The 12,621-nt window shown below is 40.2% G+C and overlaps 1 protein-coding gene across 1 annotated transcript in view; it reads right to left on the reverse strand.

Annotated features, from left to right (window-relative positions):
* Nucleotides 1–6,314: 6,314 nt before the first annotated feature.
* Nucleotides 6,315–12,621, reverse strand: part of NISCH (nischarin) — a 29,475-nt gene continuing 23,168 nt past the window's right edge. The window contains exons 16-21 of the mRNA XM_063411370.1: nucleotides 11,288–12,604; nucleotides 10,705–10,873; nucleotides 9,391–9,544; nucleotides 8,736–8,864; nucleotides 8,192–8,353; nucleotides 6,315–7,696 (exon numbers count right to left, since the gene is read on the reverse strand). Of these exons, the coding sequence (XP_063267440.1) occupies nucleotides 7,068–7,696; nucleotides 8,192–8,353; nucleotides 8,736–8,864; nucleotides 9,391–9,544; nucleotides 10,705–10,873; nucleotides 11,288–12,604 (2,560 nt within the window). The 3' untranslated portion in view covers nucleotides 6,315–7,067. The remainder of the gene's footprint in view (nucleotides 7,697–8,191; nucleotides 8,354–8,735; nucleotides 8,865–9,390; nucleotides 9,545–10,704; nucleotides 10,874–11,287; nucleotides 12,605–12,621) is intronic.

Genomic DNA, 12,621 nt, shown 5'->3' on the forward strand with positions numbered 1-12,621 from the left:
TTTCCACTGCTGCTTATCATCACTGTATCTGACCTACTGCAGGAGACCAGGAAGGGAGAGAAATGCAGGTGAAATTCCTGTCTGAATTAAATAAATCAGATTCATAGCAACATCAAAAGGTTCACAGCCAGCTTCTTTATCTGACCTCGCCTCAAATAAAGGCTAACAATACAACAGCAATACACAGGCTAAAAATGCAAACAGTGAGTACAGCAGCAGAGCTTGAAATGAAAAATCAAAAGGTTATCTGTCATAAAATGTTGCTTTCCTGATCAAGCATAAGCAGTGTGTGTTTCAGCCACTGCCTATCAGCTGCTCTGAGTGAATGGAAACTTTGCTGACTACCGCTGCTGGATCTGGAACACCAAAATCTGCATCAGCTTTGGATCTTCATGATCCTGGAAATGAGTAAGAAGGTGAAACACCAACCACCTTTAAATGAATAAGTGGCCAAGAGCCATTAATAATGTTCAGTGCACAGAAGCCAAGGTGCTCTCAGCAGCAGTTCAGCTGGCAGTGTCATCAAAGATGGCAACACCAGCAGAGAAAACAGCACAGGAGGCAAAAATAAGCCAAACAAACCCAAATTACTGCTCCAGTTTCTGTTCTCTTGTGATAGATGGACTCCTCCTAGGCAGATAAATGTATTTTGTCATGAATGACATCTATAAAAACTTTGTGCCTTAGAGGCAAAATGCATTGGATCAAATTTTTGATTCCACTGTTTTGTCCAATACTCTTCAAAACTGTCAACAAGTAGAAACCCCAGTTCCCTCACTCATTTCAATATTAGACCTGCTCATGCACAGAGGCATCCCTACAAAGTGTTTCAAACCACCAAAATCTCATAAAGATCCTGAGATCTGCCAAAGACCTTTCATCAAAAGAGAAAATTTAGGCAAGGCTTGTAAAGGTCTGATGACAGAAGACACAAACAGCCCTGTGCAGGCAGGGTAGGAGGGTTTTGTTCATGTTCTAGTTAATGCTTGATTGAAATAGGACAGTACAAATCCAGTTTTAAAACATACTGTAGGAGTTGTCAACTGTCTGCCTACTTGTTTATATGAGAGGTTTCACACATGGGCTTTTATTTGTTTTGGAAAGCATGGAGATTGACTTATCTGTCAAGTGTCTCTTGCCCACATAACAGAAGGTGGCTCGTTTAGCAGGAAAAAGTCAAGGATGTGGGTCTCAGAAACATCTTCAAATTCTGGCCCTGACTGCTTCAAGATGACTTCTGCAAAACACTTAAAATTTACTTTGTGGGCTCAATCTCCCCAATCATCAGCAGATTGTTGGCCACAGGAACACTCAGGATTTTTCCCTCTCAGGGAAAATTCCCTCTCTTTTTCTTTATGTCTTTACAAATGACAAGCTGTGTCTTCTAAAGCAACATATCTAAGACCTGGCATTTTTATTGTGTACACATTAACATTTAAAGTTGAGAAGCTGCTGGCAAAAATTACTCAACCTGTTTCACAGGAAAAGAAATCAAATCTCCACCTGGATAAAGGCAAAGGATAAGGCTATAAACCCTCCCAGACTCCCTGCCTGTGCCACACACTGTGTTTTAAAATGTTGGGTCACAAGCTCTGCTCTGTGAAGTGTGTGCCACTCCAACTAGATTGGGCAATTTCCTGCTACTGAAATCTTTTTCTTAGAAACTACAGAGCCAAAGCAAGTGATTTGCCATCCAGTCCACCTTGCGACACAGCTTCTCTGGGAACTGCCCATTTGGTTACATCCACAGAGAGAAAAGGACTCTTGTTCTGCACTTCTGGCAAAGCTGGGAAAGAACATGAAGTCCCTTTGCTCTGAATTGTAAGGGTGTGAGAAGGCTCTAAGTCTGGAAAGGATTAAGCAGCCAAGCCAATAGTGCTTGTGTGTAGGCAGGGGGCCAGCTGCACCATACTTCCCCAAAATATTCTCAGGGTCCCGGTGAAGATGCAAGGGCACAGTCCTAATATTCCTTTCCTCCTGGCAAGTTGGAAGGAACAGGGATTTTAAGGTCTGCTCATAAAAGCAGAAGAACCTGCAAGGATTGCACAGAGAATAGGAGTCTGTTCATCCTTCTCTTTCTCACAGACACAGAAGTCCAATTCCAAGCAGACAAGGTAGGGCTGCCTGGGCACAATGTTGTCACAATCCAGAAAGAAATTGTCATGGCTGCTCACGTCCTGTTACTCCAAATCCTCTATGGGCAGCAGTACCAACATGAGTAAATAAGTTATTTAAGTCTGGCCTATCACTTTGTCTTGACTTAGAGTTCCTTTACATGTTCTGCTGCAGTGAAAACCAGTGACATTTTCCCATCTCTTGGTCTCAGTTTTGTACCTTTCCCATTTACTAAGCAACACTCTGGGATTGTACTGGAAAGTCAGACTCTAAATTCTTCACAGATATCCAATAATTAATTGAAATTCTGGGTAAGCCTCTTTGCTTCAACAGCTGAGCTATTGAAACTCAGTACCTGCTGACAGGAGCACGATGGCAGAGGTGGTGAGCTCTTCTCCCATGAAGTGCTACTGATTCTTCAGGTCCTGCTGTCTATAAGGGGGCCTAAAACGTGCTTGACTCATGCTGTAGCCAACAGTTTGCCAAGGATAGCACTGAATGTCTGCCTGAGAACACAGAGATGGGAGTCAGAATCCTGCTAGCTCTGCCTTTTCAGCAACTTTAGAGATAGGAGTTCTTGTCACCCCCTCTTGGAGACCCTGAAGACAAGCACAAGGGTTTGGTGCCCACCTCATCACCTCTGGCCACTGCTTTTCATGCACCTATTCAGCAGATTTTTTTCGTGTCTTTTTTTAGTGCTTTCTGGGTCTAATGAATTTTGCATCCTCCCTTTCTCCACATCAAGTTTTAGTTTTTCAAGTTACTAAGTGCCCTTAATTATCAGGTGGACATCAAGAAACAGAAGCTTGGAGCCTGCTCTGAGCCACCACTTCCCATTTTTCCTCATGTTGGTGCTTTCCTGCCTAGGATTTGGTATGTTTGAAGATTAATACTGCAGAAGTAAACTTTCTGATCAGAACGCAAGAAAGATGCAGCAGCACTTTGTGTTATATCAGTTAAAAACCCCATCTCATTATCAAGGCTGATAAGAACAAGAAGGCAAGCCAGAGGGGCTGATGGAAATACGTGACTGTGTAGAACATCCACAGCCAGGCAGATCAGAGTTGTGTAAAGCAGCACAGGAATGGACACAGGACAGGATGCAGGTCACACTGTCATCTCTTCTTGCAGACAAAACTGTGGAACCCAGGTCAGCACCTCATTCACTTTCCTTCCTCATGAGGTCCATTTACAATTTTTAAATTGTAATACAAGGGAAGTTTTAAAACCTTTGGGCAGATCCTTGGCAGTCGACACTGAACAAAAATAATTGTCTGGGTCTTCCTAGGGTGGCAAAAATCTACATCAGCTGCAAAGCCAGAACACAGAAGTTTGAGAGTTCAGGAGACACTCTCCTGACAAAGGTTCCCCCACCTGCCTCTGTGTGTTTCTGGTCAGAGCTTCAGCTACTCAGATATTGTCTTATTGCTGAACAAGGGTTGAAAGCTGGAAAGAATTTGAGGACAAAGGGTTTCTAAAGAGAAATATGCCTGCCTACAGGGCTTTGTAGTGCTCTTGCAAAAAGAGAGGAAGAAATCAAGACTATTGTATGTGTTCTCAGCTGTTGGCAGTGACTTCATTCTGCAGAGCTTTCTGTAGAAACTAAATGTGGAAAGTTCTGGGAAATCTCTATGAACTGAAGCAATCCATTTTGTTTCAAGATGAATGCTTGTACATTTTCAAGAAAACCTCATTTAAATCCTGTATTTAAGAACAAAAGACTACATTAAAATTAGACAATAAAGATAACAGGTTGGCACTGAAGAATGACAGTTTATAAAAATTTTCAGCCTCATATTGCACTTAACAGAAATGCACACCCACAAAGCACTGACTCCAGCAGGTTCTAACACAGAGCATCTCTCCTCTGGAGACTGGCTGGGAGAGTTTGAGCTGTTCAGGCTGGAAAAAAAGCAGCTCCAGGGAGACTTCACTACAGCCATATCAGCAGTTAAAGGGGTTTTTTGATGGTGGACTTTTTACCTCAGCAGACAGTGATACAACCATAGGGAATGATTTTAATTAAAAAGAAAAGATTTAGATGAAATATTAGGAAGAAATTCTTTACTCAGAGGCCCTGGCACAGGTGGGCCAGGGACGCTGTGGATGCCCCATCCCTGGAAGTGTCTAAGGCCAGGCTGGATGGAGCCCTTGGAAAATTAATCAAGTGGGTGGCACTCCTGCTCATGGAAGGGGGATTAGAATGAGATTATCTTGAAAGTCCACTGCAACACAAACCATTCTGTGATTCTATGAAAGCAGCAAGGGATCAGATACCTGGTGGCAGAACACAAGAGGATTTCTTGTTTGGGGTTTGTTGGGCTGTCATTTCTAATTTTTTTTCCAGGTTAAAATGGGAAAAGAGGTGAAGTATCAGGGGAAATGCTTTATCTAGCCCATGCTCTACTTAGCATTTCTTGAAAAAATGCCCTGTAAATAAACAATTCTGATAGCACCACAGGTAAGATAGCTAATGCAAGAATCAAAGCATACTGCAGTATGTACTGAACATTTCATTAATCTTAAAATGTGATCAGTGCTTACCAAGATAACAAGGAGGAATTGCAGCTGTTTCCTGGATTAATAATCTGATCCAAAGGGACAGAGTCTATGTTTTAAACAGCTGTAAACTTCAAAAGAATTTCAAGTTTAACAAACAGAAGAGATGTGTATTTGCTGCAATAAAATATGGAAAAGAGGCCTTACCTGTTCAAAGTGTATTACAAACAGGGTGTTATCCCTGCTTACTCTAAGATTCTCTGATACCCACTACCATATTAAAATACCTTTAAACAGTTGGGTTTTACAGAAGATGCTTAAAACAGAACCCATGTCTGTCTCAGGCAAAGGGCACCCCCTAGAACAGCCCTTATTTACAAGATGGAAGCAGGGCTGACTTATCCAGGAGCAGTGACAAGTAAAACCCCCATATGAGAGACAGATCTGTCCATGCTGGCTCAAATCCCAGGCAGTTCCAGAGGACTCCTTACAGATTCCCTTTGCATTCATTTATAAATTCACTTGTAAATTATCTGTTCATCTGGTAAGTTCTCAAATGCTTTTGAAAATCAGACTGCTTAAGTTGCCACAGACTCTTCAAGTGTTACCTTGGGTAATTATTAATAAGTGATTAACAGAGCTACTTCAGAAAGAACTAGTGAAGACCTAAGATTTCTTTTAATTACTTTATTCCTAGGATGCTTAATTTAGAAATTAGCTTTTTCTATCCAATTATAATTAAATGAACATAAGCAACCTTGAGATTTCAGGGAATAGAAGAGCTCTAAAGTACAGGAAAATTTAGTTTTCTCCATGAGCCTGGAGTACCTACCTTAACTGTTCAGTTCAGTCTAAACTTTAGGAGTTAGGCTTCCTCTGTCAAACTGGGAGCAGAGCTCCACTCCAGTTATTCTCCTCATCTCTGCTTGCTTAGGGAACTCCACTGCATCCTGCAATGCAATTTGACTTTGGCTGCCTCTGTCTTTGTCATCCTTGCACTGACCGTAACATCCCCGGCTTCTGAAATCCAAAAGACACAGCCAAGCTCTGCAACAGCATGGAAAAATACTCTGTGAAACCACCAAGTTCCTAACTGTGGACTCGCCATTCTCGGAGAAACTCATAACTTGTTTGGACCAGACTCTGAGCAATCTGTTTAAAGATTGCCCTGTTTGAAACTTGGACCTCCAGAGGTCTCTTCCAACCCAGATTTCTCTATGTGTTTAAGGGGCATCAGTTTTAAGCAGCATCAACTGCCACATAAGTATCAAAACTGTTCTTTCCTTCTTAATCCCATTTGATATAGAACATTCTTTTTCCAAGTCTTAGCATTTGTCTTCATAACAGTGAGGAGGGATTTTACTGTCATGGGGGAGGCTAAAACTTGTTGGGCACAGTGATCATCAAGTTAAACACGATAGCTTAGAAAGAAAATCCCTAATATCTAAAAGATAAGCAAAAGTACTTGAAATAAATCCTCAAGTTGTGTTTAGAGGCTGCAGATCCTCAGTTCCCATGACTCAGCTCTATTTCTGGACTAGCAATCTTGTTATAGTAGAATGAACTATTTTCTTCTTTCATCTTGCTGCACATTTTATACTTTACAATGCACTCTAGGAACAGAATGTGTGCTGCTGAATTGCCATATGGTATCCTGGAAACAGAAGATATAAACTTGAATAAAGACAAGGCCAAAAGAAAACTGTCAAATTACACTTTATTTGTATTGACAAGATAGGCAAAAGAAAGACTTTGTGTTCAGAGATACAAATCCATTACTTGCTGACAAAATGCTGATATACCCACATTGGGTATTTGTACTGTCAAGACAAGACTGCAGTTTTTTTATCCTTGGATAAGGAAAATGAATGCCTGTGAAAATAGTTTCATATGAAAATTTGTTACCTGCTTGTGGCTCAAATTTTACTGTTCAGTTCATAATTGGCAGCAAATAATTACACTTGGCCTCAAAGAAAAGCTTATGTAAAACCGTAAGATCATTAAATAATAAGCATTAGCAGCATACCCAAAATACTTCTTGTACAAAGAACATTGCACTTGAACATACACAAGCATTTACCCTTATTTACACATTAGAATTTGTATAGAACAGCAAGACTGATATATACAGAAAAATAGTGGAAACCTTAACAGCCCCAGACGACAGAATATCTAGTGTTGACTCCTTCAATTTCCCATACAGTTTCCCAGGATGTCTCATGGGTTTTTTTTTCACTATATACTATTGCATAAAAAATAGACTGTACAAGAAGGTCAGTCCCCAGTTAACACTTCAGAATATTTCTGTGTACTATTACATGTTCACTGCACCAGGGAGCAAGAGAGTCCAGGTCAGCTCCTCATGAAAACAAAGAGAACTTGACAGGTGCTATCTACTTAAACACTGTGCTTTACCTTGTCATACACACTGAAATCACTTAGCTGTGCAGTAACTACCCAGTGAGCTCTAAAGGCAATTCCCTACCACACAGGATCTCCCACTGTCTTGCAAGCAATGAAATTAATTTCTCCCTGCTTTCTGCACTTGGGATAAAAATGTACCACTGGATCTCTCTGCTCCTGCTGCTCTCTTGTTCAGAATTTCCCTTTGGGACACTATCAGTTTCTCCAAAGTGATCCAGTGTTAAATTCTGTATCAGGTCCTGGTTCTGAACATCATCAAACACAAATGTAAGGGCCTGTGGATATGTCTGATACCCCATGAGTACTCTGTCTAAATCCCGGATCCGTCTTCCGTCTGCAAGCTGATACTTGTCTCTCTTTGGTGGCTCCTTAGCAAATTCAGGTAGTGGGTAACTGATATAATCTTCATCAAAGAGGAACAAATCAGAGCTGGTCAGTAGCAGTGTTTTAGGTTGAAGTGAACTAGTGTTCTGAGCAGATCCTTCAAAGTGATTTACTTGAAATGCCAACACATACAGAAGGATGTTGAGGGATGGAAGATTGGTCAAACCATCCATCTTCTCTGCCACTAGAAAAGCAAGGTCCCCAATTTCCTCTTCATTTGGATAAATAAATTTTACTCTGCTAGAGTGAATCAGTTCATAATTCTCCATTTTTCCTGCAAGAAACATACATTATTATATCTCTATTTAGTGCTATACCATACTTTCTTAATGTACTAGGATAAACAACAACTCTTGAAAGCTGGCTGCAGCTGGAAGAATTTCAGTTTTGTATCTATTGATACATACTTTTGCTTATAAACAATATTCTAATAATTTTACTGGGATTGTAGGTCTTTGCTGGAGTCCTTCTTGCATTACCAACATACTTTTCTGCAAATTTCTAACCATGTAAATGTCAGGGTGAAACCAGGGTGAATGCAAGAAGCCACCAGTAACTTCACTTGTGCAAGACTCTTACACACATTTAACCATTCTGCTCACATAAGGCACATCTAAGATAACTGAAGTCAGAGAGTTCAGTTAAAGTATCAAATAGGAAATGACTGATGCATAAATGTCCCTCAAAAGAGTTTTTAATCGGTACAGTTTAGGTGAATCCTTAAGTATGATGTCTAAATATGTCATGACATGTAGAAAAGAGCACTCACCTGTGTTTTTACTCCCAAATTCAGAGTAGAAGTCCTTATCTACTGGTTCAGGTGAAGGAGTGCGTGCAAGCAGTGACAGGACTGCCATCAGCTGCTGTATGAAGGTGTGAGTGTTGTAACTGTCTCTGGTCAGGCAGGTGACAATGTGATCTGCAGAATGTCCTGAGGGGAACACAGAACATAATTCACTCACTCATCTGTACATGGCATTGCCATTTCTTGAACCAACATGCAACTGTCATCAGAAAATATATTTTTAAAGGATTATTTCTCCTGAAAACATGCATCATTATGCAGAAATCTTTCAAATTCTTGAAAACAGCAATGGAATCCTTACAAATACCTCAAAACCCACATATTTTCTCTTCATTTAAATACACTTATTTGTACTTTATGTACTTATTATTCATATATACTCTAGGGATTCCATAAAAAGGAGCAACACTAAACCTCTCCTCCATCTCACTAATAAAGACAGGGATCCATCTAAAAAAGACTAGAACAAAATAGAACAGGAAAAACTTAAAGCACAAGATGTACTCACCAGCAATTCGGAAGTATTGGTCAAAGAGGCCAACATTTACTGACTGCAGGTCATTAAGTTTTAGCACAAAGCAGCAGGAGAGGTGGAAAGAACTGTTTTCACAGTCTGAGTTGTCTTTGTTCCAAAAATCTGTTAAATAAGGATATATGATAAAAAGGTCAAAAGAAAAAGACTGTTGCATCTATAATTTTAATATTACAATCTAATACTTATCTCACACTTGAAGAAAGAAATTAAGAAAAATTTGGTACAGTGGCTAAAAATTTCTTGAGCAAAACACAAGCAAATTTTATTAGCAGCATTTTTGTTAACATTTGTCACACACCAGATTTAAATCAGCACATGCATTAATAACACTCTAACTGAATGCCCACCATGAGGTTCACTACCTTTCACTTTCCATTTTCATTATGAAAGGGACTATCAAATGACATCAGAGAAAAGAATGGGTCCAATGGCAGCTAAAAGGGTCTGTCTGAGAAGCAGACATGACTCAAGTCCCTGTTTTTTGAACATATAAGCCTTATGCAAATATTGATCCCTTCAACTAGGAGGTCTAATTAAGAATATTGACCAAAATTGGTACTTAGACTGAGGACAAACACACACAGATTAAGCTGGTAATGTGATTAAAGGATCAAAGTAACTATTTTACCTGACTGGTGCTCATCTGCACGAATGAAAGAATCATCCAACAGAAAGTAAATAGCTTTTGTTGAGAGAAGCACACAAGCCATCACTTCCACATTGGGAGTCTTGTAAAACAGAACTGAAGACCACATGAGGTGTCTCAACTCTTCATTTTCCACCTAAGATGTAAATTTCATCTCATAAATACATAAACTTTGATATTTGAGATCGTTTCAACACCTTAGAGGCAACTTTAGACGCCCAGAGAAACAATTTTAAAATCTTAAGCATCTGAACATGCTCTGGTCAAAGAGAGGTAGTTCACTTCAAAGCTGCTAAATCAGGCCACAATGGCAGCCACTGAAAATATCTTGGGTTGCTATAAGAAAACTATTTTTCTGTTATAAGCAAACTATTCCTTGTTTTCTGACCAAAATCAGGAAAAAAGCAGAAAAACATTTCCTTTAGAAGAAAGACTTCCTAGGGCAGACACTGCAGACAAAACTTTAACCACCAGCTGAGCAGTGGCCTCCCAAACCTCAAGTCTGCTGAGCCTTCAGGTGTTCCTGGGGGTTGGATTCAAGGACCCTGGAGAGGGGACAGGAGCACAGCTTGCCACTGCAGCTGCTGCTCCAACCCAGCATCTTCCCAGCTTCTAACCTGATGGACTTAAAGGAACCCTTAAAGGAGTCACCCACTTTGCTTATCAGTTTCTCCTGATATCAAAAGAGCACAGCTTGTAACTGTGCTTACTTAAAACATTTGGAAGAGAGGTAAATCAATAAGAAAAATTTCTCAAGCTTTTTAATTGACATTTGTACTCACATCACAGTGATTTATCACTCCAAAAGCCACATCATAAATTTTGGGTAATACTTGTATTTTTGATTTGATTATCCCCAGACAGACTTTAATGTTTTTCTGAAATTAGGTTTATCTGTTCATGTTTCTGGAGTACCTGCAGCTGGGGACGTGTTGCAGTCATGTACAGTACTACAGAAATGAGTCAGAACACTTATTTATTGATTTGGCTAGGAACCATCCTAAAATTATTTCATTCCTGTTATTTCCTTTCCTTTTGCCACTTAATGGAAAAAAAGAGGAGCATTCTTGGAGGAATCACATCTTCCAGACATACACTAGTGTACTCTCCTGTCCAGCATCACAGATCCTGAAGGCCTTGCAGGATCCCAACACACAAATTCTTTATCAAAATTCTTTCAGGTTTCCCAGAGCCTAATTCTTATAGCTAAATTTGATCAGGAAAGTTTTTACAGATTCTATGTAACACAGAAAGGTCACAAAGCCTGTTTTTGTACACTTGGCATAGACACAATACCTCTGCAATGTTGCTATGGAAAAATTCAACCAGGGCTCTTCCCTTCAGCCCAGCTACATACTGCAGAGACACAGAAACATGAAGGTGAACAGGAATCTGGTTGTCTTCTGTTATCTTCTGCATAAGAAACTCAGATGGGTATGACAGTGTCAGATGAGGCTTGCATAAACTACAAAAGATCCAGAACACAAGTTATCAAAATGTAAAGATCTACACAGCTTTTCTCCTACAAGAATACTTGTATTTCATTCAAAAATTAAAACCAGGTAACTTCCATTTTTAATAGTTTAAATCATTTATATCTTGAGCATAGCTGTCAATCTGCCATAACCTCAGCCTACAGGTCCATGAAATAGGAAGTTTCCTTCCATCAGAAATTACATTTTACATTGCAGCAAGAAAACAGAAAAAAAAAAGTCAGACTGCTACAGTGCAGGATAACCATTCACACTCACTCCAGACTAGCACAGTGCAGAAGTATTTCATCAATACTACAGTCCAAACCCAGTCACAATGACAGCAGCAAACACAGGGTCAGGCCACATCAAGCACTGTGCAAGAGACTCTTCCCAGGAATCATTACCTGGCTGCCTGACCGTGTCTGTTTGCCTCCACTACATGATTTCTTACAGCATCCGATTTGCTTGAAGCTTTGAAAATAATAATAGTCTTAACATCCTGCAGGAGAGTCCTTAAAAGGCTGTAGATTCTTAGGAAGTGGAATTTCTCATGAGGTAGAACAAACACTGCTGTTACAAATCTGTATCCAACGAGCAACTCCAGCACGTGTCCATCCAAAAACGACCCCTTCTGCTGGGCAGCACCGTGAGTTGGATGCAGCACGAGTGACGCCAGTGGAATTCTGTTCAGCTTAAACACACTTCCCAACTCTTCTGTGTCTACCCATTTGCCTGGCACTAAACTGAAATCCACCTTTACTATGTACAAATACTGGGGTGTTAGAAATATCCAACATGGATGGACCACACAGGGACTCTGGTCAGAAGATTTATATACTGAAGAATAAAGTGCAGAACACAAAACATTCTTTGACCGTTCCTTGTTATTGCCAGCTGACTCTGGTTGATGCAAGACTTTCTGAACATTGGTTTTATTCCCATAAACAAGGTATGTTGGGAAACAACCTTTTATTTCAACATCTTCTGCTGAAATGCAATTCAATTCCATAAGCTGACAGAGAAATTCTTGGAGGTTTGCTTTTCTACAGTACCATGTGGAGTTTGGTAATGTTGATGTGTAGTGTTGAGAGTAACATGTTTGTAAACAGGAATAAAAGTCTTGAAGATTCTGGGAGTCTGAAACAATAAACAAGCAGTGGTCGTTGTTTTTCAGCTTCAGAGTTAAACAGATTTCTGGCAGGAGAAAGCCAAACTCTATTAGATCAGTGTAGGGAAAACACAGCGTTAATTTCAAGGCAGAAGGGATGTGCTGGCAATTTCCTCTCAATTCCTGATGAGGAATCTCAAACACAGCTAGCATCTCATCGGTCAAAACCAAACAGGAAGCAAACTGTCTGAGTCCTTTATGAATGTGAACTGAAAAGCTCCAGAGAATTTTGACTATGTCAACACTCTCCACTGCGATGTTTTCGGGTGATTGAGTATCCAAAGTAGTGCTGAACTCAAAAGTCTGATCTCCTTCACGAAGTCCCATTTCAAAATATCCATCTTCTTTGTCTGTGGCTGTGGAATTACCCACAGGGCTTCCTTTACTCTCTGTGAGGGAGGGGACAGATTTCTGCACAGCCTGCACTATCAAGGCAGAAAGGTGCTGGGTAAAGTCTTGGTTGGTGGCAGTGTAGGACATACAATTAAAAGGCAAGATGATGGTGTTACCGGGGTCAGGCACCGCACAGTGTTCTTCCTCCAAGCTCTCCAAACTTCAAAAGAGAGAAGA

This window comes from Prinia subflava, chromosome 14 (assembly GCF_021018805.1).
Source record: "Prinia subflava isolate CZ2003 ecotype Zambia chromosome 14, Cam_Psub_1.2, whole genome shotgun sequence".
Taxonomy (NCBI): Eukaryota; Metazoa; Chordata; class Aves; order Passeriformes; family Cisticolidae; genus Prinia; species Prinia subflava.